This window comes from Euleptes europaea, chromosome 10, assembly GCF_029931775.1.
Source record: "Euleptes europaea isolate rEulEur1 chromosome 10, rEulEur1.hap1, whole genome shotgun sequence".
Lineage (NCBI taxonomy): Eukaryota > Metazoa > Chordata > Lepidosauria > Squamata > Sphaerodactylidae > Euleptes > Euleptes europaea.
Window position 1 is genome coordinate 63,978,944 of NC_079321.1, and position 26,344 is coordinate 64,005,287.

The window sequence follows — 26,344 nt, forward strand, 5'->3', positions numbered from 1 at the left end:
GAGGCCAGTGTAGATGGAACAAGATGAGCAATATGGTCCCTATGACCCACTCCAGCCAACATTCTGGCCTCAGCATTCTGTATCAACTGTAGTTTCTCTATAACCCCAGATAAAATGCATTGCAATAATCAAATCAAGATGTAACCAGGGCATGCATCACAGGGGCAACATCTTTCCTGTCCAGGAAGGGCCCCAGCTAGTGCACTAACTGAAACTGATGAAAGGCAAAAGGCACCTCTGGCCACCACTGCTACCTGTTTATCCAGCAGGAGGCCCAGATTCCACAGTACCGTCAAGCTACAATCCTACTGCTTTAGGGGGAGATCAACCCTATCCAGAACAGGAGCTATCCCAATTCCTGGGTCAGACCTTCCCCCACCACTAACACCTCTGTTTTGTTGAGATAGAGAGCTTTTATACATGGCTGTTTCCCTTGTGGTCACCCCTCCGATGACTTCAGGTCTTTGTTTTGATTATGCATGCCGTCTCTGACTGTCAGAGGTCGCCTTGCTCTCCCCCTGAAAACCTCGGCCTCTGAAAACGCAGGCAAAATGCGGGGAAACGCAGGGGGAGAGTGAGGTGACCTCTGATGATTGGAAATGGCATGCATAATCAAAACAAAGACCAAAGTTGTCAGAGGGGTGACAGCCGGGGAAACAGCCATGCATAAAAGGCCTAAGTTTCAGCCCGTTCACCCTAATAAGTTTCAGCTTGTTTGCCCTAATCCATCCCAAAACTGCCTCCAGGCACCTGTTTCCAGAGAACAGGGTGTCAGGGTTTGTACACTGTATACTATCTTTGTAATTTTGGGATTTCACATTGTGTATGCTTGATTATCAATATGAATACTTTTTCTGTACCAAAGACACACAGGGAGGTTGGTATTCCATAGCAAAGGCTTTGTTGGCTCTCCTGTATCTGGAGAAATAATTTCTGCTGAGCTTTTGATTTCTGTAGCCCAGAGATGTCTGTTATGGGCTAAGAGTGAATCATATCAAATCACCAATATCATTGGCAATTATTGAGCTCATTAGCAACCTGCTGCCACCACATAAATTCATTAAAAGCATTAAATGTTCATTCTTTTGTCTAAAACTGGAAATGTCCCAATAAACTGCATCTTCCAGTTGTGCCGCAACTGATTGACATATGCATTTTTTCTCTTTGCTGATCTTTTAACTGAAGTTTTAAATTATGATGAATAGTGGATAGGCTGTGATGCAAAGAAACAAAAAACAAATTGAAGGGTCTCCCTGGTTCTCAGACCAATCATTATCACTTTATAATTCACATACTACAATTTAGTGAGTTGGTCCTTTTAAGGGCATCTTCATGTGTTATAAGTGGAAATATGTTTATCCTGGTAGCATAATATATGCAGTCAGGGAATGTGGTCAGCGATTGTATTTCTGCTGCATGTACCCAAGGAGGCAGGAAATCATTTGCTCTTTGTGTACATATTACACTTCTAATGGGAACATGTAAAATGTTTTGCATGTACTTGTAAAAAAAGACGTAATGCATGAAGGACCCTTATGGCACAGTTCCAGCAACCAAGGTGGGAATGTGGTTGAGTGGCGATTGCTTCAGCATGAATTCATCTATGCCTGTAACTTTACTTGAATTTATCAGCATCACTGTAAAGCTGCCAAAAGTGGATTGAACAGCCCAAAGTGTGGCACAGGAGCAAACACATGTGATGGAGAATGACAACCATAATGAGATTAATGATAATAATAATAACACTGCTCTGACCACCTACTGTTCTGACACCAATAGCTAGCAGAATAGTTTTAATGCAATGAATTTTGAAAGAATTTCCTATACCTAAGTGGCCTACATTATTAGACCTATCGGGGGGGTGGGGGGTAGAGGGCTGTGCGATAGGTATTTATGTAAGGCCATCTAGTGGGTTCCTACCAGAGTAGATAGTTGATACACTTTACTTCTAGTTCATACAGTCTTTACAGCACTTATGTGGCAAAGGAGAATTAGCCCCTTTTCTCTACCATACAGATAATATCTAGTGTGAACTGAGCTCTCTGTCTGATTGCCCAGTTCACATGTTCGCCTTACATTTTGGGGGGGCAGGGGGAAGGCATGTGAGTCAAGTTTCTATGCAATCATACATTCACTTAGAACGTGCAGTTTGCCCATGTGTTGCAGGCAGGAGTGCAATCTTGCTCCTCCATCACTTAAATGACAGTGCTGCTGTAACTGGTGTGTAATTACTGTACTATTCCAGAGCATCTCTTATGATATTTCAGGTTGATGCACTGCTTCAAATGATTTTGGGGAAACATGCAGACTTTTACCTAATAGAAAGCCAACCAAATACCTTTCCCCTTAAAAACTGCACAGAGTTATCATAAGCAGAGTTACAACCTTGTAAGACCATTGACATCAATAGACTTCGAAGGGTGTAATTCTGTTTAGTATTATGCTGCCAGTCGCTGATTTCCTCTACTTTAAAGAATTGTTGATATCTTTTAAACAGCAGTCAATTCTTGTCTGTCTGATTTAATTTTTAACAATATTTTGTAATCTGTCTTGAGCCTTAGTGTCAAAGGTAGAATATATATATAAAGTAAATTTTACTAATCTATAACTTCATCTCAGACCTATTTGCATATCTAGCAACCCACATGCTAAAGAGATAAAAATGGCGTGTTTAGTAGGTATATTAGCAAAATCTCAAGCATGAATGACATGAAAATAAGTATAAAAGTTACACTTCAGAAATTCAAGTGATACTTTAGGATTTGGGAAGCATACTTTGGACAGTGTTCCAAAGTATGGAGTGAAGGTGAGACAAAGCTAGCTGTCATGACATTTTTTTTTTATTTATACCCTCCTGCTCAGCTACAGTTATCTTGATGGCCATATTTCCTTACACATTTCCCCTATTAAACATCATATGCTGCCTAGAGAAATTCCCACAATTATACATACACACAAACGCATTTCTTTTGCCATCAATTCCCAGTGGACTTATGGCAACCCCATCGGTTTTTCAAGGCAAAGAAGTTCAGAGGAGGTTTGCCATTTCCTGCCTTTGCATAGCAACTCTAGACTTCCTTGGCTGTTTCCCATGTAAGTACTAACCAGGGCTGACCCTGCTTAGTGTCCAAGATCTGACGAGCTTGGGCAATCCAGGTTAAGGCTTTATTTGGCAATGTAAAAACACTTGTTTGTCTTTGTAGGCATGGGAACTTCTACATCTGATCTAATCTCACTACAGTGTCTGAAGGCTATGTTGACTGAAATGAGTAGAACCCAGCATTCTAAAAAGGGGAATCATGTGTGATGTAATTTATGTATTCAGAATTATTAGGCCTAGCCATTTCTGCACAGTGAATGGAAACATAATGCCAGAAAAGGTTTTTTAAAACGTGCTTCTTGGAGAGAGGAAAAAAACCTCATAACCCAAAGAATATACTCAGCATGCAAATCATTTGTTAAAATATGTCACATGCTGTGTCTTTTAGGGTTAGAAAAAATGTTGCTTTATTGTACTGAAAGATATATATATGGGCTATCTGTCACATCTTAAGTAATCAGAATAAGCTCTTAGGAGAAAACTGTAATTACTTTGAGCATGATATTAGATAAAAGTGAAATGAATGATTTTGCTCCATTTTATTACCTCTGGTATATGGCCATTTGTATCATAAATTCATTGACCTCATCTTAAATGATCAATCCTGTAAGACTGCTTTGATTCATTAATTCTTAAGTGACATTATTTCTACTCCAGTAGTTTTTACTCCCTGTGAAGGATTGTTTGCTGCATCCATGGCATAATATGAGAGAGAGAGAACTAGTTATATATGACATTGGAGTGTTGAATAAAATCAATTGGATAATTACTAGACATTTAGTTCACTGGGGATGTTCACTGAAACTGATTTATTGCTGTTACTCTCAATATCCTTAATCAATTTGATCCAATGATAAAATACACTGAATAGTGCGCGATCAATATGCAAGTGAGATAGATCAACATGAGCATTTCTTTTACCTTAATGAATTATTAAAAACTGGAGAAACCATGAGAGAATTTCTAAAGAGGATTCCTCAACATTTTTTTTTCCAGGATAAGAGAAAATGTTTACTTAGTTTAATGTGACATGAGAGCCCATTGGAGAGAAACAAATCAATACATCACTGAAACATTTCAATAAACCTTTCAACTGATAGCATATAAAATTGTTAGAAAATATGTCCGGTACTGGTCTCTGTGTTGGAACCATAGCACTGGAGCTATGTTACCTTGTAATTAAATATATGTCTAGTAAATTTGCATGTGCCCTGACCTAGGTGGCCCAGGCTAGCCTGATCTTGTCAGATCTCAGAAGCTAAGCAGGATCAGCCCTGGTTAGTATTTGGATGGGAGACCACCAAGGAATAACAGAGTTGCTGTGCAGAGGAAGGCAATGGCAAACCACCTCTGTTAGTCTCTTGCCATGAAAACCCCAAAAGGGGTCGCCATAAGTCAGCTGCGACTTGACGGCACTTTACACACACACAAATTTACATGTGGTTTGCAGCTTTGCAATCAGACCCCCAAGGAGGTGTTTCTAATTAAACCTTCTAAGCAGACAGAGTCCAGTGAGGGAATCCCAGGATCACTGGAATCTATCAGTTTTGCTTCAGATATGCTTTGGCAGATCCATATTTTTTTGTTAAAAGTCCAACAAAAATGCTTGAGCAGATTTTTGATTTGCTAGTCCTATAATTCAAACAGAAAAATACTTGGGGGCTACTAGTATGGTCCTTTAGTTATTTACTATTGTTCTTGTATCTTGTTTTTCTTCTGTTATGGAACTGAAGGTGATGTACATAGTTCTCCTAGGAGATTTCCTTCCCTGGCATTGATCAGATCCAGACTTGCTTAGCTTCATCAAGATTTCTGTATCATATGCCTTTCAACCATTCCCTGGCCCTTGATGGGAAGCAGCATGATATGGCAGAAGTAAGCATATGGAAGGCATGGAGTTGGTACTGGCCATATAATAGTAATGTTTGTGAACACTATGAGGAGTAACTGGGGTTACCAGCCAAGGGCTAACAGCCCCAGAAGTTTGGAAGATGCCCCCAAACTCTATGGTTTTTTGCAATGTCACGTTTGTCCAGTTTTTCATCTCCCATAATACTAGTGCTTAGAGGCATCCAGTGAAGCTGGGCAATTGATTCAGAATGGACAAAAGAAACTACTTCTTCACTCAACAACCAATTAAATTGGTAGAATTCAATGCCTGGGGCTGAAATGATGGCCATTAGCATGGATGACTAACGAAAAAATATTGTGTAGTGTGACCCTTAGAAAAGACATGATCTAGCTTAGAGTTTGGTAGAACTCAGCTGCCTGTGCTGCTTTGTTATTCTAGTGAAAATGCTATTCAGTTCATCTATATTTATTCTGCTTGTGCTACATAAACAATTTCATCTGCTGTATTTATGATATTTTAGTGTCATCTCGTTAAAGAAGAAATGCATTTGTAGCTCTAAGCTTAACAGCTATTGCTTATGAACTATGAATGAAAAATATATCACAGGATATTGCAAATACTACAAATATCAGTTATAGCCTTTAGAATGGTTGCCGATTGTTGTTTTCTTAAACCCATTGTGTCGGGCATCATCTTCTTTTAGAAACAGGCAGTTAAATTAGGTTGGTGCTATGCAGCCAGAACGCTGTCCTGTGCCACAGGACAATTTCATGAGCCACATCATCAGTTGTCAAAATGTCCTGAAGATTTATTTGGTGATGCAGCAGCTTGTTTGCCATCTTAGATGGTTTGTGCATCACACAGCTTCATTAAGCTCTCTCAAAGGAAATTATGCGTTTAGCTGTTTGTGTAAAGGTAAGGACACATTGACAAGGGAGTCCCCTGTGTTCTCTATTGGGTGCTGTGGTGCACAACTGGAAGTTCCCCTGGAAAGGGTAAGTGTGCTTTCCTGGGGAAACCCTTGCTTGAGTCATGCTGTCTCAGACTACATGTAAAATGCTCTGTCATTCCCATCAGCCATGCTGGCACTGCAGGACCAACACTCACTGAGGGCCTGGCTCATGTCGATTTCTGAGCAAGGATTTGATATCAGTCCATCTGATTCCCAAAATAAAGTCTGTGCAGACATTACCATATATAACCTAATTGGGAACAAATATATATTGAACTACTAAAAGAGCTCATACCCTACCAGAAAATATTTTTGTTAGTCTTTAAAATGCTACTGGACTCTTGCCCTTTTTGACTACTAAAAGAAGTGTACAGAAGAAGTGAAACTTTAGGCATAATTCAGTGAAAGGTATGAGAATACTCATTGAAACTGATATAACTTTAAAGTGTTCAATTTTGTCTGGATCATGCCCAGACTTTTAAAAAACTAGTTTAAAGTGTCATCACTATTTCTGGTAAAAGAAAAGCTGTGAGTTAAATGAGATGAGTAATCAAATGCCCGGCATATGTTGTTTTGAATTGTTTATCTGGCCAATGGTTATTAAAATTAGACTACCTATTGTTATAATTTCACAATCCTGCCTTGGCTTTTGAAAACAAAGGAGTTATTCTCAGCTTTGAAAAGTAAGAGTATACATAGGACAGTGCTGTGTTTTCTCATGTCCAAACGCTCAATACATGTATTATATATCACACTAAATAAAATATCTATAGGACATTATGAGAAGTGAATAAATGACAAAACTTGTGGGTTTTGTCTGTATGTATAAAATCTGTCAAAAAACAGGAAGGCACTGAAAATTCTGACATCTGTTTATCTGTTTATAGCTGTGGAAAGATTACTCATTTTAATTCTTGTTTAAAATGCCATATGAAGGGAAAGGCATTTGTGCAAACAAGAGTCATATTTGAATTGTAGATCATGTCTTTGCCATCTGTGAGAGCTGTTGGTGTTGCAAAATTAATGTGTTAATGAAATCACAATAATTTCTCTGAAGTAATGGATTCTGAAACCTGGAATGACTATTTTTTGAACTTTGGTGTCTAGTGGCTTACAACTGGGGAAACCTTTCACAGCTTAATTAGTTTTGCAGCCTTATTTACCTTTTTTTAAAAAAAAATTGGCAACATCTTCACCACACCAATAGTAGCACAGAAAGTAACTTGTATTTTTCAAGCTTTCAATACGAAGATGGTTTGCCTTAGTTTTTGGAAAATTGTTAAATAAACTGTTGCATGCCAAGAAGTTATACTAAAGTGACTAGTGATCAAGAGTGGGCAAACAGCTCAGAAAATCTTTCCAGCTCGTTGAGATATCACAGCTTCAGAATACTTGAAATTCACCCAGATTTTATTACTATTTTCTACTTCATATTTGGAAGACAAAGCTAATGATATGTAGTTCTTTCTTTCTTTCTTTTGGGTACCAGACCAGTTAACATTCCAGCTCTGTTATCATTTAAATAATTTAAAATGTTAAAATGTGTAGAAGCTTATAGTAGATGATCGGCACTCCCTTTTCTTGGACTATTGGAGTTATTTTGCAAATGTTTCTTGATCTTATTTAATTATATAGACATACAATTTGTCAGTATGCATCTATGTGACCAGTTCAGTGAGTATCATGAAGGTCACAATCCAGCATACTGGCTCAGTTCAGACAGCATGCAAAACCATGTTTTATTTTAATTATGGTTACTGTGAGAAACCAGGATTTCCTCTCATAGACAATCACTCATATTCTGGTTTACCTTCTCTCTGTATTCCTACAGAGTTGTCAACTCTGGGATGGGAAATTCCTGTAGATTTGGGGGTGGAGCCTAGGGAGGATGGAATTTGTGGGGGGGACGTTTGTGGGGTATTATGCCATAGCATAGAGTCTACTCTCCAAAGCAACCTCCAGGTGGGAACTGATCATTATAGTCTGGTGATACATTGTAGTTTTGGGAGATCTCCAGGTCCCACTTGTGCCAGGCAAAAGCATAGTTAAGACTAGACCCTAGCTTGAGATCCTGGTTTGAAGGACCATAGTTATTGCACTCAGTCAATCATAGTAACTAGTTTAATTAAAACAGAGTTCCGCAATGTCAGAACTGAGCATTAAGTGTGGTTTGGCCCAATGAAATCATAGGGCTTTGGATGTCTTAATTCTGTAAGAATACTATATATATTTATTGTTTGTATAGCAGTTTAAGGTTTTCAATGAACTTCACATATATTGTCTTGTGATAATATGTGAAGAGTCAGCATTATTTTCCCAATTTGCAAATTAGGAGGGGGTGCTGAGGTTAAAACAGAGCAGCTTACCTAAGGACTCATACTGAATCCATGGCAGAGGCAGCATTTAAACCAGGGACCTCCTGATTCATAGCTCAATCTCTTAGCTCCTGTGCCAAACATTTAGCTCCTGTGTAGCTCTGCTACATGCATCATTTTCTGCTACAATTCTAAGCATGGAAACTGGGAAAGCTCCATTATGATCACAGGACTCTTTCAGACCCTCCTGGGGGTAGCACATGAGTACACATATATTTACAATACTACCCGCTCATATTTTACTGTGTTTTAGCTATGTAATTTATAGTAGGTCGAATATCTCGATGGCATTTATACATAAGACTTATTTAGGCATAAAACAATAGGCTATTACTGTGTATTTATATGTAATATTAGGCAAACTGTATCTTGAGGTCAAAGTTCCATGAAATAGATATTTTCCTTCATAATTTAGATGTTTAAAAAGCAATGATGGAAAGTAAAAAAAGAATTTTGATGCAAATGACAATACAAAGAGGAAATCACTTTTTTCTTATCTGTTTTGATTTTGTTGCTGTGTTGTAGGTATGTGACTGGTGTAAGCACATAAGACACACAAAAGAGTATCTGGATTTTGGGGACGGGGAACGAAGGCTTCAGTTCTGCAGTGCAAAATGTCTCAATCAGTACAAAATGGACATTTTCTACAAAGAGACACAGGCCAATCTTCCAGCTGGACTCTGCAGCACATTACATCCTCCAGTCGAAAATAAAGCAGAAGGCACTGGGGTGCAGCTGCTGACTCCAGATTCTTGGAATATACCGCTAGCAGATGCTCGGAGAAAGGCCCCATCCCCAGTGTCTGCAGCTGGCCAAATTCAAGGTCCTGGACCATCAGCATCTACCACTGCCTCTCCGCCTGACACTGCCAACTGCTCTGTCACTAAAATCCCAACGCCTGTTCCCAAACCTATTCCCATCAATGAGAATCCAAATATGCCGCCAATTTCTGTTCAGCCACCTGCTAGCATTGTGCCTCCAATTGGTGTCCCACCTCGAAGTCCTCCCATGGTGATGACAAACCGTGGGCCGGTTCCATTGCCCATATTCATGGAACAGCAAATTATGCAGCAAATTCGTCCGCCGTTTATTCGAGGGCCTCATCATGCCTCGAATCCCAATAGCCCTCTGTCCAACCCAATGATTCCTGGAATCGGTCCACCCCCAGGTGGTCCCAGAAATATGGGCCCAGCCTCCAGCCCTATGCACAGGCCAATGCTATCGCCTCATATTCATCCTCCAACAACACCAACCATGCCCGGAAATCCCCCAGGTTTACTACCACCTCCACCTCCAGGAGTACCTTTGCCCAGTCTTCCCTTCCCTCCTGTAAGTATGATGCCAAATGGTCCTATGCCCATGCCACAGATGATGAACTTTGGCTTGCCATCTCTTGCCCCACTGGTGCCACCTCCAACCCTGTTAGTGCCATATCCAGTCATTGTTCCTCTACCAGTTCCTATCCCAATTCCAATCCCCATTCCTCACATCAATGATTCCAAGCCCCCAAATGGCTTCTCCAGCAATGGGGAAAGTCTCATTCCAAGTACATCTAGTGATGCAACTGGGGCAAAGCCAACAAATAACTCTGTGTCCCCCAGAAATTCAAACCAAGGGCCTTCCAAGTCCTCTGATTCAGCACCAAGTTGTTCAAGCCAGTCCTTAAATCAAACACAAGTGCATCAGGAGCACTGTAAAAATGAAGTTGTTGATTTGACTGTGAGACCTAGTAGTCCAGTGAACAATAAGTTTGGTTTTCCAACAGTACTACAGGGACCACAGGATGGTGTGATAGACTTAACTGTAGGCCACAGGTCTAGACTACACAATGTTATCCACAGGGCTTTACATGCTCAAGTCAAAGTTGAACATGAAGCCAGCAGTGTTGTAAATCTGGCTTTTGGTAGCTCAGATAAAAGGAACTGCAATGACTGCAGGAACAATTGCAGCCCCACTGAAACAAAAACTTTACCTTGTAGTGACCCAGCTCACTGTGGTCCCACAGCAGTGGCCTCTGGCACGTCAGAAAATAGTGCCGCTGCAGTTTGCAATGTAATTGTGAATGGCACAAAGGGCCCGGAGGTCCCAGAGCAGCCCCAAGATCCGAAGAAGTCTCAGCCACTAGAGGAATTGCCAGTGAGTGAGCTGGAATCTGTGAAGGAGAACAACTGCACACCAAACTGCCAGCGAGAAGGAGACTCTGGTAAGAAGACGGGGGAAGAGCCCCTGTTTGGGGGAGACAAGCAAGATCCCAACCTTAACAATCCTGCAGATGAGGACCATGCGTACGCATTGCGGATGCTACCCAAGACAGGCTGCGTCATCCAGCCTGTGCCAAAACCAGCAGAAAAGACTGCTATTGCACCATGCGTTATCTCAGCACCAATTCTCAGCACAGGGCCAGAAGATCTGGAGCCACCACTGAAAAGGAGGTGTCTCCGAATTCGAAATCAAAATAAGTAAAGGTTTGTGTAATCACTACAGTCTTCTGTGATTAGAATGAATATCAGTGTTTTCATATTGGAGTAAAACATGTGGAGGTGGCCATGTGTGAAACAGGGGAAAGATTCTGGTTTAAGAACTCACTAGAAAAAGAAAAAAAGTCATTATTTATGTTTTGTCTTTGTCTTGCAGCATCTTTGTATCTGTCTGTCTGTTACATCCGTCAGCAATTAATACTTTATGTTCATGGAGTAGCCTGTTAGAACTCTGCCACTTAGCACTGTGGCATGTTTTGTGTCCTAACTAGGGGATCTCTGCATTTGCCAGTTTTTGAGGGCAGAAAACGGGCCTGCTTGTATATTGCTAACACATCTGGGTAACAGCATTTCAGGACCTCTGGGCTTAATTATCATAATTCAGTTTTAGGATAACAAGCAGTGGAGCAATTCTACTACTTGTAATTAAATGGAATGCAAAAGCATGCTTCTTTGACCTTCATCATTTTAAATTTAAAAAAAAATCCTGAAGTAGCATAAGCTTTAAGCTACTATTGGGGGGGGGGGAAACACTTTCATACACTTTGTGTGAAAGCAGATGTAAAAATTCATGTATTGCTTACTATTTTGGTTCTTACTGATGCATCCCTGTAAGAATGGATTATGTCTTCACCACTTTGCTACATTTCCCCTGCTTTTAAAAACCTTCTTGCATTTTATTATATCATTGTCTTTGGCTATGCATCCCAAAGTATAAACACTAAAAATTTAAAAAGCAACAGCTGGGGCTATTTTTGAAACTTTATGATCAAACAAATAAGCCTCTGCACCTTTGTATTAGTGCTGTTATGCAAAGGAATACTGAATCTGCCAGATGTACAATTTGGATTCAGAACAAATTAGTGTTCTGTTTTTAAAAAATCTCTGTTTGCAAAGCAGATGTCTAGATTTTTGATGCTTGATTACTGATTAACTTCATTACCTGCGTCCTATTGAATCACTCTGAACTTTTTATAAAAAGATTAGTCAGCTGTTTCCTTCAGGCAAAGGAATTTTCTACACAATCAGGTTTTATCAGAATTAATGTACACATTTACTGTATTTTACCTTTATCATAGCATTGCTGCTCTATGGATACTGCATTTTCATATCACTAAAAGTACCTTGTTCTGTATTTGGGTAAACACAACACTTTCTATAGATAGAACATTTGCTGCTTTTGAGGTTGTGGAGTGGAGACTGGCTACAGAAGCATCAAAATGGGTAGCATTTGTGATGCAATTAGGGTTAAAGTATGACTGTTCCTTCCTAAGATACAATAAACAAAGCAAAAATTAACAATAACCTGTGCTTCCCCCTTCCAGTTTCACAAGGCAATCAAAACAGGCCATTATTTAACTCACCGAGCATACACAAAAGAATTCACAACATCTAAATCAAACCAGAAAGTGATATTCACTCCCTCCTTCTGCTAAACAACACTCCCTATTGTTTAGGGTTGCAGGTAGGGTTGCCAATCTCCAGGTGGTCAGCACAGGACTGGCTGAAATAACTACTGGATAACAATCTAGTAAACAAGTGTGTTAAAGTGCATAAAGTGAAATAAATAAATAAATAAATACAACAATATCTTAGACAGTCCAATTGGTACTATTTTCAAATATTCAATGTAGATCAAGCTGGAACACTTCTTCAAAGATGAATGATGAGGGGGACGATCGTTTCATTTCTTCTTCAGCCCCGTTTTTATTAGAATCATTTCACTTGCATATACAGGAATTCAATTATTTTCACTTCTCCCATGGGGATGAAAGTAGCAACTTATGTATAATGGCAATGTCAAGTTCCATGCAGGATACAACAGCTCAGAGACATAGTTGCACAGACGACTTCAACCGTTCCCAAAGGGATACAACAGTTACCTATTGTATCTCTTTGGGAACGGTTGAAGTTGTCTGTGCAACTATGTCTCTGAGCTGTTGTATCCTGCATGGAACTTGACATTGCCATTATACATAAGTTGCTACTTTCATCCCCATGGGAGAAGTGAAAATAATTGAATTCCTGTATATGCATGTGAAATGATTCTAATAAAAACGGGGCTGAAGAAGAAATGAAACGATCGTCCCCCTCATCATTCATCTTTGAAGAAGTGTTCCAGCTTGATCTACATTGAATATTTGAAAATAGTACCAATTGGACTGTCTAAGATATTATTTTATTTATTTATTTATTTCACTTTATGCACTTTAATACACTTGTTTACTAGATTGTTATCCAGTAGTTATTTCAGCCAGTCCTGTGCTAATTTCCTAACCTGTGGTAGCAGTACAGTGGTGTTAATTTTGGTTGCTCAATCTCCAGGTGGTGGCTGGAGATCTCCTGCTATTAAAACTTATCTGCAGAGGACAGAGATCAGTTCACCTGGAGAAAATGGTCACTTTGGAACGTGAACTCTATGGTATTATACCCAATTGAAGTCCCTCCCCAAACCTGCCCTCCTCAGGCTTCGCCCTCAAAATCTCTAGGTATTTCCTAACCCAGAGCTGGCAACCCTAGCTGCAGGCCACAATGATGCAATAACAGGAAAAGCCACAACTGGTAGAATTCCCTCCTTAGGGCCTAGACTTAGGGTGGCCAACTCCAGGTTCTAGCTGGAGATCTCCTGCTATTACAATTGATCTCCAGCCGATAGAGATCAGTTCACCTGGAGAAAATGGGCACTTTGGCAATTGGATTCTATGGCATTGAAGTCCCTCCCCTCCCCAAACCCCTCCCTCCTCAGGCCCCGCCCCAAAAACCTCCCGCTGGTGGTGAAGAGGGACCTGGGAACCCTACCTAGACTCCATAGTTCTCTATCTTATAACTCCTTGGCTCCCTCCTTGCCTTCCCACATTAGTCCTGTTACCATATGCACAGCTTCTCCTGTTTCTAGGCCCTATATGTAGCTCCCCCGGTTCTACTTTGTTCTTTCTTCAGTTCTGTGTCTCCACCTCAGTGTTTCCTCACAGCCATGTTTTCCAGTATATTGCCTACTTTTTTCACTTCTTTAGCCATCATATCTCCTTAACAGAATCCCTAGCGCCCCTCCCTACCCCCATAGCTTGCAGCCCTTCCTCATCTTAAACACTGATTTTTTTCCAGAGCTGGCTCTCGGATTAGAATCCTTTTACTTCAAGTCCTTGTCTCCCCTTGCTCAGGGCACTGAGGCTGAGAAATGTTTCTCTTGCTCAGACCATTGTTTACACTGCACCTTTCCTTCAGCCTCCTTGCCTCTGGGCTCCTCGGTCCTTAGTTCCCCTACATCCTGTATCTCCTCTTAGTTATGTCCGGTGTCAAGTGTTCATCCCAGCCAAACTCAGTACTTTTCTTTGCTTTATAGTATATGGAATGTAAGTGGTTTAAGTTGCTTGTGCAACTGAACATCCCAAACCATCACACCAGCTGAGCCAGTCAGCGGCAAAAGCCTCAGTGGCACAAGTGCAATATGATAAATATTAAACAAAACAAAGGGAAAGAGCTGCTATAAAGCCTGCTGCCCCCCCCCCCCAAGACACACATTCTCTGGTTTCAGAGGCTTTGGGGTAAGATGCTAAAACGTGATGATTTGCTAACAAGTCATGTGGTTTAAACCTGTTGTTGCAATCCTGCTTCCAGTTAGCCCTCTTAAATTCCACTGATTGCATTGGGATTTCCAAACCTTCAGAATTATTAAATGAGCATATAAAAACAGAAAATAAATTTTCAAAGTACAATTCTGAATTTACTTATTTGTTCAAGTGGTTGGGTGCCCTTAATTTGCTTAGTTAAATTGAAATTACCAGGATGGAATGAATTGGAATATGCTGAAACAAAGTTAACTATATATCGTCTGCTAACTAAATTAATCTCCTTGACAAAAAAGTGCTTTAAAAATATTGCTGTTCTATTCCTCCTTTCATCTTGTGAACAGATGTAGCTGCATTATGTTGAGATTCATTAGCTGAGGAAACTTCACTCATGTAAAACCTGCCACTTTTTTTTCAAGGCCTGTTCAGAAATCATATTGATGATTTGCCAGATAAAGCTTGATGACATGCCAAATTTTACTGCAATTTGTAGAATGCTCCTTAACCTTCAGTAAATTATATTTTATGCTTTCCTTGGCAATACTATTATTGCACACAAAAGTACTGTATAGAATTTTCCATTAAAAATGTAGCAATTAAAGCCAACATTGATGTACCTTGGGATCTTGCAACATTTCATTATGCTGCAAGAGGAAATGACTGCCCTGGGGGTAACTCATGGTAGATGCCGACATTTTAAGGATGGTCATATATAAACAGAGCAGTCTCTCTCATTGCTGCCAAAGAATATTCAAAAACATTTTAATATATCTGAATAAATATCCTTTGTTCTTTTTTTAGCACCCATGGGCCAGAAAAAAATACAAGGAAATGAATGTCTTTACTGGCTGCTTGGTTTAATTCTGACACAGTTGTACTTAGTGCAGGGAGTGAAGGGAAACCGGCATGTTCAGTGTTATTGAGATGTTTGTCAGTCAAAACAGACAAGTGGTCCAAGACAGACACCTGCTGACAGCATAGCAATCATAATATTTGAACTAATCTTCAGTGACATAATGCTTGCACAAGCCCAGCCCTCACTACCTGCTGCAATTCTGCACCTGTGGTTTGCCTTTGTTTTTGGTTAAAGTATTCATACGGCTGGGTAGGAGTTTAGATTATATGAATGAACATTTTAATCAGCCTCCCAAATGGCAGCTATGACATAAGAATATGTGGGGTCTACAACCCAACACCAAACCTAGTTCAAGAATCCATGTTAAGGATTACTGTTCCAAAATTTTAATTTATACATCAACAAATTATAGCCATACTTTACCTATTATGCACCACCCTGTTTAGTTAAGTAGCCTGGGAAGCACTGACCAAATTTGGGGATTTAGGAGTTTTGACAGATGAAACTTAGCATTACATCAGCACATTACATGATAGGAGGAATAAACCATAATTGGGATCCTACTAGTGTTGTGCAAAAAAACAAATTGGTAAATTTTGGGTTTGGGTTTATTAGACCCATTTTTTCCCGGTAAACCTGAAATAAGCCAAATACCCTTACCGGTAAATATGGTATTTGGGTTATTTCCAGGTTTATTGAAAAAATTCAGGCCCATTATAGTCTATGGAAAACTCTTTCCGAAGCTCCTGTGGGGACATTTTTGGAGGTAGAGTTCCCAAATGTTCAGGGTAGCTTGAAGGGACTCTCCTTGCAGTTTGGTGAAGATTGGGTCAGGGGGTCCAATTGTATGGGGTCCAAAAGGGCTTGCCCCGTAGGAAAACAATGCTTTCCCCCATAGGGGACAACTCCTTCAGGACCCCATAAAATTGGACCCTGACCCAATCTTCACCAAACTTCAGAGTTCATGCAAGGAGAGTCCCTTCAAGCTACCCTGAACATTTGGGAACTCTACCTCCAAAAATGCCTCCATAGGATATTCGAAAAGAATTTTCCATAGACTACAGTGGTCCTATTTCACATGTGGTGGGAATTGCCAAGCCAACTTTCTCATCAATGGTTTCAGTGGGCCCATGCAAAGCAATGGGAGGACAGATCTAAGTCCAGTGGAAAAGGAGAGATATGTAAGCACAGACAAATGCCTCCCTCCCCAAGAACTTAAGCAAGCCCTACACAACCAGACACCAACCCAATCCAGCAGCACAACAAACCACATAGAGAAGTCTAACAGAGCCGAGACTCTTTACAAAAACCCTGAAACACAAAAAACACCACAACAAAATCAAAAGTGGGGGCATTTTGTCATCCCATACGAAACCACAATCCTGCACTATGTGCAGGGCAGAGGCCAAACACCAGCAGCCTGGCACGCTCTGGCGGCACATGCCCAACAAAACCCTTGTCCAGCCACACAATGCCAGGTAGCTGGAGGTCTGGGGGCACTGCTGCCAGCCCAGATGTGGTGCCAAGCCAATCTGACGCACAGGGCAAAACCCAACAACAACCAGGCATGCAACAAAGCTACATACCCACACTTTTCCCTTGGAAGGAGGGCCTCAGAAAGTGAGAGGGAGGGGGTTTGTTATGCACCCAGATCCTCCTCTCTCTGCAGTCTCACACACCATCACAGCGCATGAGGTGGAAACTGTGGTCCTGCGGCTGACTTTCATCATTGCTGGCTCTCCACTTCCTACCTCCCACCCCTGCAAAGAAGAAAGTTAGGGGGAAACACGTGAATAGCTTCATTATTGTTGTAGCCACTCTGTTGGTTTCTGCTGTGTAACATTTAAAATGCTGCCCCCTATCCTACTGCATCCCTTTAATCTCAGCAGCATGCAAATTTGGTGTGGATTGTAAGCCCAAGGGGCTGAGTGAGCCAAGAACCACCTTCAACATTCCCCTGTGCCACATGGCAACAAAGGGTCAATAGAGGCCTCTGTGTGTGGGCAGGTGGAGTTCCAGTGAGTGCTGACATCGCTCAAAAGGTGGTGCTCCAGCATGCCTTTCTGGGCCTGCTTCTCACACAGCAGAAATTTGTCCTTCTAACTTCATGAGAAGTGACCCGTGAGATGCTGGCATTTCATGAAAATATGCTGGAAATCACTAGTCGCAGCTTCCAGTCTGGATTCCTCTGAAGATCCCAGACCCAGGGCATCCCTCACCACAAGGTGGAGAAGGTGAGCTGCACAGTAAATCTGGATGCCAGGCCCAATGCTGCCACCACCTCCACCCTGATGTTTTTGCCACCGTCCATCACCATGAAGCCCGTGGTGATGCCCCTGCCTACCCAGGACGTTAACTGGTGTCTGATGGCAGCAGCAATGTTGTCCGATGTGTGCACCACATCAAACTGCTTGGTGTGGAGCAGAGCCTGGTGATAGCCAGCCCATTGGCCCTCACCCTGCCTAGCACTGCTCTCCCCACCCCCACCCAGAATCTCATTGGGTTGCCACCAGTGCACAGTTGGGAGAGGAACCCATGCTGTGACTGTGGGCTACTCCAGATGTCAGATGTGAAGTGCACAGTTCTCCCTGCAGCACAGGAAATCTGTGCCTTCACATACTCCCTGGCAGCCCTGTACAATGAGGGTATCATGGCCCCGCTCTTCGTGGTGTGTGCAGTGGGTGTGTACCAGGGAGCCAGGTCATGGAGCACCCTTTGGAAGCCGACTTTCTCTACAATGCTGAAGGGCAGCCTGTCACGGCAATCATCTGATGAGATAAGTAGTCCTTCTCACTGCCACCTTATTCCCACCTCTTGGCCAGTGCCAGTGCCACCCTCACTGAGCATCTTGGACAGAGTTGCTTGGTGTTCCTTCCCTACCGAAGACCCTGCATTGCATGCAGCAGGGAGAGCATGAGGTGAGGTCGGTGATCGACTCTTCCCTTGGCTGGTTCTTGGCCCCTTGGCCACCGCCGCACCAGCTTCTCTCTCCCCTGAAGGAGCACTGCATGGTGGTGCTTCATCAGATGAGTCCGAAGGTTGAGAGATGATTACGGTCTCTCTCTTGACTTATCCGGGCCCTACACAGCTGGCATTGTGCATAATGTGGATCCTCCGCCACCTGGAAGTGCTTCCAGACCGAGGATGTGAGGGTGCACCCATGCTGTCGAGCAGCTCTGGGCACCACTGGAGCTGCCTCCTTTGAGGAGCTTGGGGCAGACACGCCATGTCTAGGGGATGCAGGGGGAGATGGCAGAGGGGGAAGGGGTTATGATGGCTGCACCTTTGGGTGCACCTCCATCTCTTTGTCTTGCACCTCCTCCACCCTCTCCTCCTGACTCCCCTTGGAAGGACTGCTGGGGTGTGAAGGAGGCAAAGGTGATGGCTGGCCCAGCACCTCTGCAAGCTCCTCCACCACCCTCCTTGACCTTGGGGTGAGCTCCGAAAGATTCGCGTCTATGAAGCTCTGCCTCCTGCTGCTGCTGGGAAGGGTGAACAACAACAGGAGGAGGAGGGACAGACTGAGCAGCAGAATCCCACCCACCCAGTGCCAGCACCTGTGGTCACTTGTACAGGTGGGGCAGCTCCAGAGGCCCCCTCGACAAAGAGACCTGTGTGGATTCTTCATTGCATCACTCCAGCCAGAGGCTGGTGGATGGTGGCTCTGGAGCTGGTCTCCGCGCAGGTCGGGGGGAAGCTGCAGCCCTCCCCCTCCCCTCCACCCCTCTAGTCTTCTCCTTCGCTTTGCCCTCGGGGCCCTTCTGAGCTGCACCTCTGCCACTCATTGCTCCCCTGGGCCAATCTCTGGCTATCTGTGATACAGGGAAATTAAGGGCCTAGCTACCTTTCTTGTACTGCGATCAGTCCCTGCCCTAAAAACCTTTTATGAACCCTCCCCCGAGAAAACTTAGGGTTTTTTGTTTTAAAAAAAGAGAGGCCCTAACCTAAACTTGAGTTAATAATTTGTTTGTTTTTTAAATACTACCTGGTGATGAGTTCCTGCTCTAGGCCTGTCCAAGTTTAACCTCTCACACTGTCCTGGAGATGGAATTAGGAAACTTTTTAAAAATGGGAAGTACCTGCACTGAGGATATTAAACCCTATCTAACACTCTGCTCCGTCAGTGGATTCCCAAAGAGCCAGGAGGAGTTTTTTCTACAGGGAACTGCTTCTATCCTGTAGAACTGTAACTCTAACCTCACCCAGCCGCAATAGAGCCCAGGAGAGCCTACCAATAAATGTTGAAGCTATTTATTTAAGTATTTGGAAATCGATATCCTTCACTCTTTTTAAGGCCTAACAGAAACCTAATTGGTAAGAAACTACAGCCCTACAGCTAAGGTTTAAATCTGAGGAAAATGTAACCCTTATTAAAGCTAGTAGTGTCTCTAAAATGGCTGAACAACAAACTTCCCAAGAGAGTGTGCTAGACTCAATAAATCCACCCAAACCTTATGCAGGCAGAGAACACAAGAAGACCCCAAACTGCCACAAAAAACCTCTCTCTAAAGACATCAATGACAACAAAAAAGCACACACCCCCAACAATCCAATTATCCCCTCCTTTCAGGAATAAGCCAGCAACGAGGCAGAGAAATCCCTAAAATTCAAACAGTGGAACCGTGAAACAGCAAGCAGTAGAGAAATGAAAGCAGGTCCTTCCCTCCAAACAATCTAACAAATCACCCCCTCCTTTCAGATGAAAGCCAGCAATGAGGCAGAGAAACCCCCAAAATTCAAACAATGGAACTATGAAACAGTAAGCAATGGACAAATGGAAGTAGGTCCTCCCCCCAAAATAATAAAATAACCCCCTCAAACTAGCAACCTCCCCCCCCCCCCACCAACAGGCCAAGGCCTGCTGGCTTCTAGCAAAATTTAGAAAATAAGCCCCAAATACAACAACTAGTTTAAAAGAAAAATGATACCTCAAACCCTTCGATGTCTTCTCCTCCAGGCAGCAGGCAGGAAGGAATCCAATCCAAGAAGCAGGTAGTAATCCAGCAGGTCAGGATGAGGCACCAGGATCCAGGAACACAGGGGGAGAATCAGGCAGCGGGAGCTAAAGCCAAGCTTTGCCACCAAACTCTCTCAGACCTCTGTGAGGAATGGCCTGGTCTGGGAATCAGATCTGCTTTTATAGTCTTTGACCAAGCACAGAAAACTCTGAAAATAATTCCGGCCAAAAAACACCTTCTGTGATTGGCCAAAGAACACTGTTCTTCCTTACCTGGCTTCCTATTGGCCATTGAGAATTCCTGGCCCTCCTCCCTACCCCTCTCTAGGTTGTTCTCTGTTGCAATCCAAGTAGATTGCACCATCTTCCACTGGCCACATGGGAAGCTCCAGTGAGCCTTCTCATTGGCCACTCCAACGTGCCTGCTCCCTTCCTCCTGCTGCCCTGGAAACCAACCGGGGGCAGGATTACGAAGAAAGGAGATATGTCTCCTTTAAACACAAGGGCCACAAAATGGAGACGCCACAGAAGGCAAATAGATGAAACCCGAAAAAGCCAAATATCTATTCGGCGTTTACGGGAATCGTGTATTTGGCTTCGGGCAAATTCCCAGGTGTTGGTATTCAGTCAATCTGAAAGCTGAATATTGCTGAAATGGCTAATTTTGGGTTCATTTTCGGTTTGGGTATATCAATATGTACAACCCTAGATCCTATGTACTGCAAGGAGAAAGATGCTTGTGGTTAAAGATTTTTCCCACCTCCCCCTTCCCCCAGCAACATCTTGAGACCTCTAAAAAAACCAATGCTTGGGATCATGGGAAACAATAAACCACAGAGCATGGGGGAGGCTGCTGCCAAGAAGGGGAAGCAGTGCTGATAGAGCCTCTTGCATTAACAGAAACTTCACTGGGCAAGGAGTAAAGAGGAACAATGTTGTCCAGTTCTGACTACTCCACAGGAGTTCCCCCAATGCCACATCACACTATTTACAGGGCTCTCGTTTCTCTAAGCATCAGCTTTTTTAAGGTTTCTGGAGGCTGCTGGAAAAAGGGAGAGGCAGGAAAGCATATTTTGCTCTAGTAGTTAAGCATTGGGAACTGTCCATGGGTAAACATTTTTGTAAGCTTCTGGTCAGCATTTGCAGTAGTTTAAAAATATTAAAAGATGGTTCAGGTCAGTCTTGGGATTTGTATGCATTACTGTAGTTTCAATAACAAAAATGCATAAGTGTGTAAAATATGTCAGTTTTTGAGTTCCTATTATTTAGTGTCAGGACAATCTATTGATAAACTGCATTAACCATTTATTACATTTCTCATTCATATATATCTGTGTCTGCTCAAGTCCTGTTACTGTTGCTTAACTATTTCTTATGATGTATGAATGTCTAGATAAACTCATTTTAAGACTGTGGAATATAAGTGGTCTATTTGATTACCCCTCCCCCTTTTTGGTAATGCTATGTGGTAAAAACTTTCAAAGAATAGTTTGCCAAGGCACTGGACAAATTGACATTATAAAATTTCAGAGGTTACAAAATGATTCATAAGCTACTTCTTACAAACATATAAGTCCACAAAAGGCCTTTGCCTGCAAGCCTAAAGACAGTTTCCTGGGAGTAAGTCTCATTGGATAACATGGCACTTACGTCTGAGTATACCTGATTAGGCTTGATTTCTTGAGGTTACAAAAATGCATGGATCACAATGAATAGCTATAAATAATCCGATGTGATTGCCTGTTACCCTATATGTCATTTTTTTTTATTTTGTTGCTCCGTTAGTCCAGTTTCCAAACTAGGGAGTAGGCTGTGTGGTAGTTTCTTGGGAAACTTTCTACTAGGCTCCTGACATTATATCTTGGCTCACAGAAGAAGAAAAAACATTTAACAAAATTTAAGGTTGATAGACCTGAATTTCTATGTGGTACCAGAAAGCCACATTTTGATCTTGTAATATTCAATTCCATCATATGTCTGTGTAATGTAGCCAGTGCATAATTTTAACCAGGGCTGGCTGGTGAGGCCCAGAGCCAGATTCTCCCATCTCATTAATTTTTCCTGAATTGTTTTTTCCTCTCACCTGCAATTTAGCTGAAGAAAATGAGCTGATGCAACTTGCCAACCTCCCCTAAAGTCCATGCAGAGTTTAAAGCCTCTGTCAACCTGAGGAATTCTAGGAATAAAAAGTCAAGCTACTAACAGTGGCATCCTAAGCAGAGTTACTTGTTTCTAAATCTGTTGAAGTCAACGGGCTTGGAAGGATTCTGCTTAGAATTGCACTGGAAATCACGTGGTTTGGATTTCCATGGGAAAGGGTTGAGTGAGGACTTTCAGACTAGACTCTTGGGGCACTTTCACACATGCTGAATAATGCACTTTCAATCCACTTTAGCGATCATTCGCAAGTGGATTTTGCCATTTCACACTATCAAGGTAGGTTAGGCTGAAAGTGTGTGATTAGCCCATGTTCCTCCAGCAAGCTTCCATGGCAGAGTGGGGATTTTACCTTGGGTCTTCCAGATCCTAGTCTGACACTATAACCAGTGGCAGACCTACATTTTTGGAACCCTGAAGCTTGAACTTGTTATGGGGGCCCCTTCACAACCAGCAACAATAGGGCAACATCCAACAAGATCCAAAAGGGCCTTGCTGCCCTTACAAGGACCTTGAGGCCCAAATGATGGAGAATAGAGAGGTGGGGTGGAGTCCTTGAAAATGGGCCATACAGTGAGCCCCTTCCCATCAGCTATGAGGTCTGGGTAACCGCTGTTATCTTCTTCAATGGGGTTGTTCTATGACAGATGCATTGGTTCATTCTCTAATAGAGAGGTAGAAGGTCATCAGAGGGGGCTCGTTCGGATAAAGAGGTGAAAATCTGATTTTTGGTGTTAAAATACACAAGGGAGACGAGTGCAGCCTGAATTGAGAATTCAGATGTCTTTTTATGGTTCTGAATGGCTCTAGCCTAAGGGCTGAGCTATAGAACTAATAAACCATGCACCAACGAAGGATTTGAGGATCCAGCTGCCAAAATGTAGGCTACGAATAGATTCTGGCGAGCTCAGTAAACCCATACAGCTAGGGGTTCGGGTGCTGCAAGCCCCCAAGAAAATTTTGAAATTTGACTGATTACAGGGACACTTTGAGGCCATATGAAATAGGTATTAGAGCATATTCTAAGGTCAATATTAAGTACTTCAACCCATGATTCTATCACTAAAATAGCCTTATTATAATAACAAACACTTAAAAAAAAACTCCATTGATTTTGTTGAAATATTCACTCATTAAAAAAAAAAAGTTGCTTCAGGGCCCCTCTGGGATTAGGGGCCCTGAAGCTTAAGTTTCATAGTAGATCCACCACTGACTAAAACCACTACCACACTGGCCCTAATGACATAACGGTTCTCTAATGAAATCAGCCTTACAGGTTTTATGGTTGCTTGTGTCAATTCATGGATGTACAATAATTGCCCTTGTACCTTTTCCACAGATAGGCCTGTAATGACTGGTTTAATTGTGGCTGCATTTATAGGTTTTAAAATCATAGATTTAAAGTCATGGGGTTGAATCCTATGAGCTGTGAGTGGTGGATCTCTCCTGCCTCCATATTCTCCCAGCAATTCTCTATGAATTCCCCAAAGGTGGTGCTGGACAGTTGAGGGTTCCTTGTGGACATAATCCATTGCTGCATGAGGAATAGCAGTCAGGAGAGAGACTGGGCAAAATCATGTTCTCCTTTTCCATCATCAGAGAAAGTCAGTGGGAAAAGGTCTCCTAATAGAAGAGGGAAGGCTGGGAGTGTATAACGAGCCTAAGGTCATCCAGCAAGCTTCCATGGCAGAGTGGAGATATTTGTCCAATTCCTGCTGCCTACTGTAGCTGCCGTGTGCCTGTACGTTTTGCCCAAGAAGATCACTGATTCCTGGCATTGCCTTCAACTACTGTGGAGAAGGTGGAAACGGGAAATCGGCTTTGGTACTTGCAGGTCATAGGATCCAATCCATGATCTACTTAAGGACAGGGTTGAATCTTCTTAAATTGGTAGACATAACTGCCCTGAAAGTGCCTTTGTCTCCTCTCCTTGCTTTACAATTAGGAAAATCTGAACACATATGATGCGATCTAGTGGATAATTTCCCTAAGCAAGTCACTGAAATGAATGAGAGTTGTTCAGGAGATGTTTCTATAAGTGATACTATCTATTTCATATCCTAGTATAGTAAAAGAGAAAGTGATCAGGTATATCTGTGGTAGCTTTCCAAAACGCACATATCATCCTAGTAGCAGCAGTTGAAGACAAAGAAATCAATGCAAAGGCATGCTGAGGCATGTATCCAGAAGTTGTTTCTGAACGTCCCATTCAATTAATTATTAGAAATACTAATTAGCAACATACTTCCCCTTCGGAGTTGGAAGTCTAACTATCAGACTGTAGGCTGTCTAGCTGATGCAACTTGATATAATTCAGTCAGCCAGCCAGCTTCACAATGAGAGTTTAATCCAGCCTGTAATTCTGAATGCACACGATTGACTGGGCATAGACTGGGAGCTGGAACCTGCAAGATTTTGAAGCAGTTTTCTCTTGGCTACAATGTGCCCAATGCCCACATGAATCAACCTTCAGACATCACTATGATATATGTTTACACAATTCTCTTTATGGGGATAATTGCTTTTCACACAAAACATCTCTCTCTGTGTTTATGGAATAGCCATATAGGTAATTTTTCATATTTAAACTAATGCAAATATTTATTGTTTCATAAGCAGAATATAAAATAGCTGACTGCAGTATGCAAAGGGGGAAAGGATTCTTCCTCAACAATACTCATCACCGATTAAAAACAGAACTAAATTAAATAATGGCATGATCATTCCATGCACAAGGCCACATTGTCCATGCTCAGATGGATCCCCTTAGGATTCTATAGAGGCTTGTTCCTTAACATGCCTACACCTAAGTGTGCACAACCCCTCCCCCCAAAAAACAGCACACCTGAATTTTATGGAGAATAAGAGGTATGTGTACACTTCCCATATCACCATCAAGTTCTTTCTTTCTATGCTGATCTGGTTACTTGAGACATGGTAATAATCTTAGCTAGTGGATGCTGACCTTTAAGAGTTATAAATCACCTCCTTTCACTCTAAATTCTGGCTATCATGGGTTACCAAACAAATGCAGGAATAAGTAAAGCAAACTTATCTAATCTATTAGGGCCAAACTCGATTTTACAAGCAAGAGCATGTAATGAAGCCCTGACAGCTAAAAACAATGGAAAGCAGCCTCAGGAGGCTGCCATTTTGAGCAGGGAAGCACTTCTTAATTTCACCCAGTGAAAATCATGCCCTTCCCAGCTGCTTTCCCCAACTTTCTAGTTGAGTATTTACTTAGTATTTGCATCTGGAATACTACAGGAGGAAAAGCAGTAAAGAGCAGGGTTTTTTTGCAGTAAGATGACTGGTTAAGAAAGAGTTAATCATGCCCCCATGCTGTTCCTCTTCTCAAAATTACCACCTCCCCAAGCTGTTTTTAATTTTATAAATAGTCCTCAGGGTTTTTAATACACACATTCACATGTAATATCTACAGTGCCATCCTAAGGATAATTACTTTCCTAAGCCCATTGACTTCAATAGACTTAGAAAGGTGTAACTTTTAGGATGGCACTGATAGTTTACCCCTTAGACACCATTGTTTGTATACTCCTGTTCTGCTACAACCAGAAAAGTGTCATAACCATGCACAAAAGCAAGGCAATTAGTCAGGAGATGGGAGTCTAAATTTATTCCCTGCCACTGAAATCTTTAAATTTACTGTTAAACTCTATACACCAGCTTGATAATGAGTTACTTTAGTCAACACAGTACAGAAGTTGCACAAATGCACCAGGATGCTGTGGGTGAGGAGGGAAAAAAAATCTTGGTTCCCAACAGCATCAAACCCAGGGCAAATAACCTGTGTGGAAATGGTCTTTGACACAATAATGCAGAATGCAGCATTAGTGCACTTACAGGGAGGGTTTGTAATTTCTACTATACCCATCAACTTTAACCTGAAAATCCCCCCCCCCCCCGGCTGTATGATTCTATTATCCTGCAAGCTGATGTCACCTGATTTTGGAGACTACCTTGGGGGGAAATTCCTAACTGCTGGGAGGAGAAGAGTAATTTTATGGGAGTATTATTGAGCAGGAGAA

General features: G+C 42.1%; 1 protein-coding gene across 5 annotated transcripts in view; it reads left to right on the forward strand.

Annotated features, from left to right (window-relative positions):
* The window catches only part of SOBP (sine oculis binding protein homolog), a 188,073-nt gene that overhangs the window by 155,963 nt on the left and 5,766 nt on the right, over window positions 1-26,344 (forward strand). For 3 of the 5 annotated variants that reach the window (XR_008933675.1, XR_008933674.1, XM_056856936.1), the window contains one exon: window positions 8,805-10,744. Coding sequence is in view for 3 of the 5 variants with exons in the window: in XM_056856936.1 (XP_056712914.1) it covers window positions 8,805-10,742 (1,938 nt within the window). In the remaining 2 variants the exon portion in view is untranslated. The remainder of the gene's footprint in view (window positions 1-8,804; window positions 10,745-26,344) is intronic. The other 2 variants (XM_056856937.1, XM_056856938.1) reach the window with 1 other exon arrangement.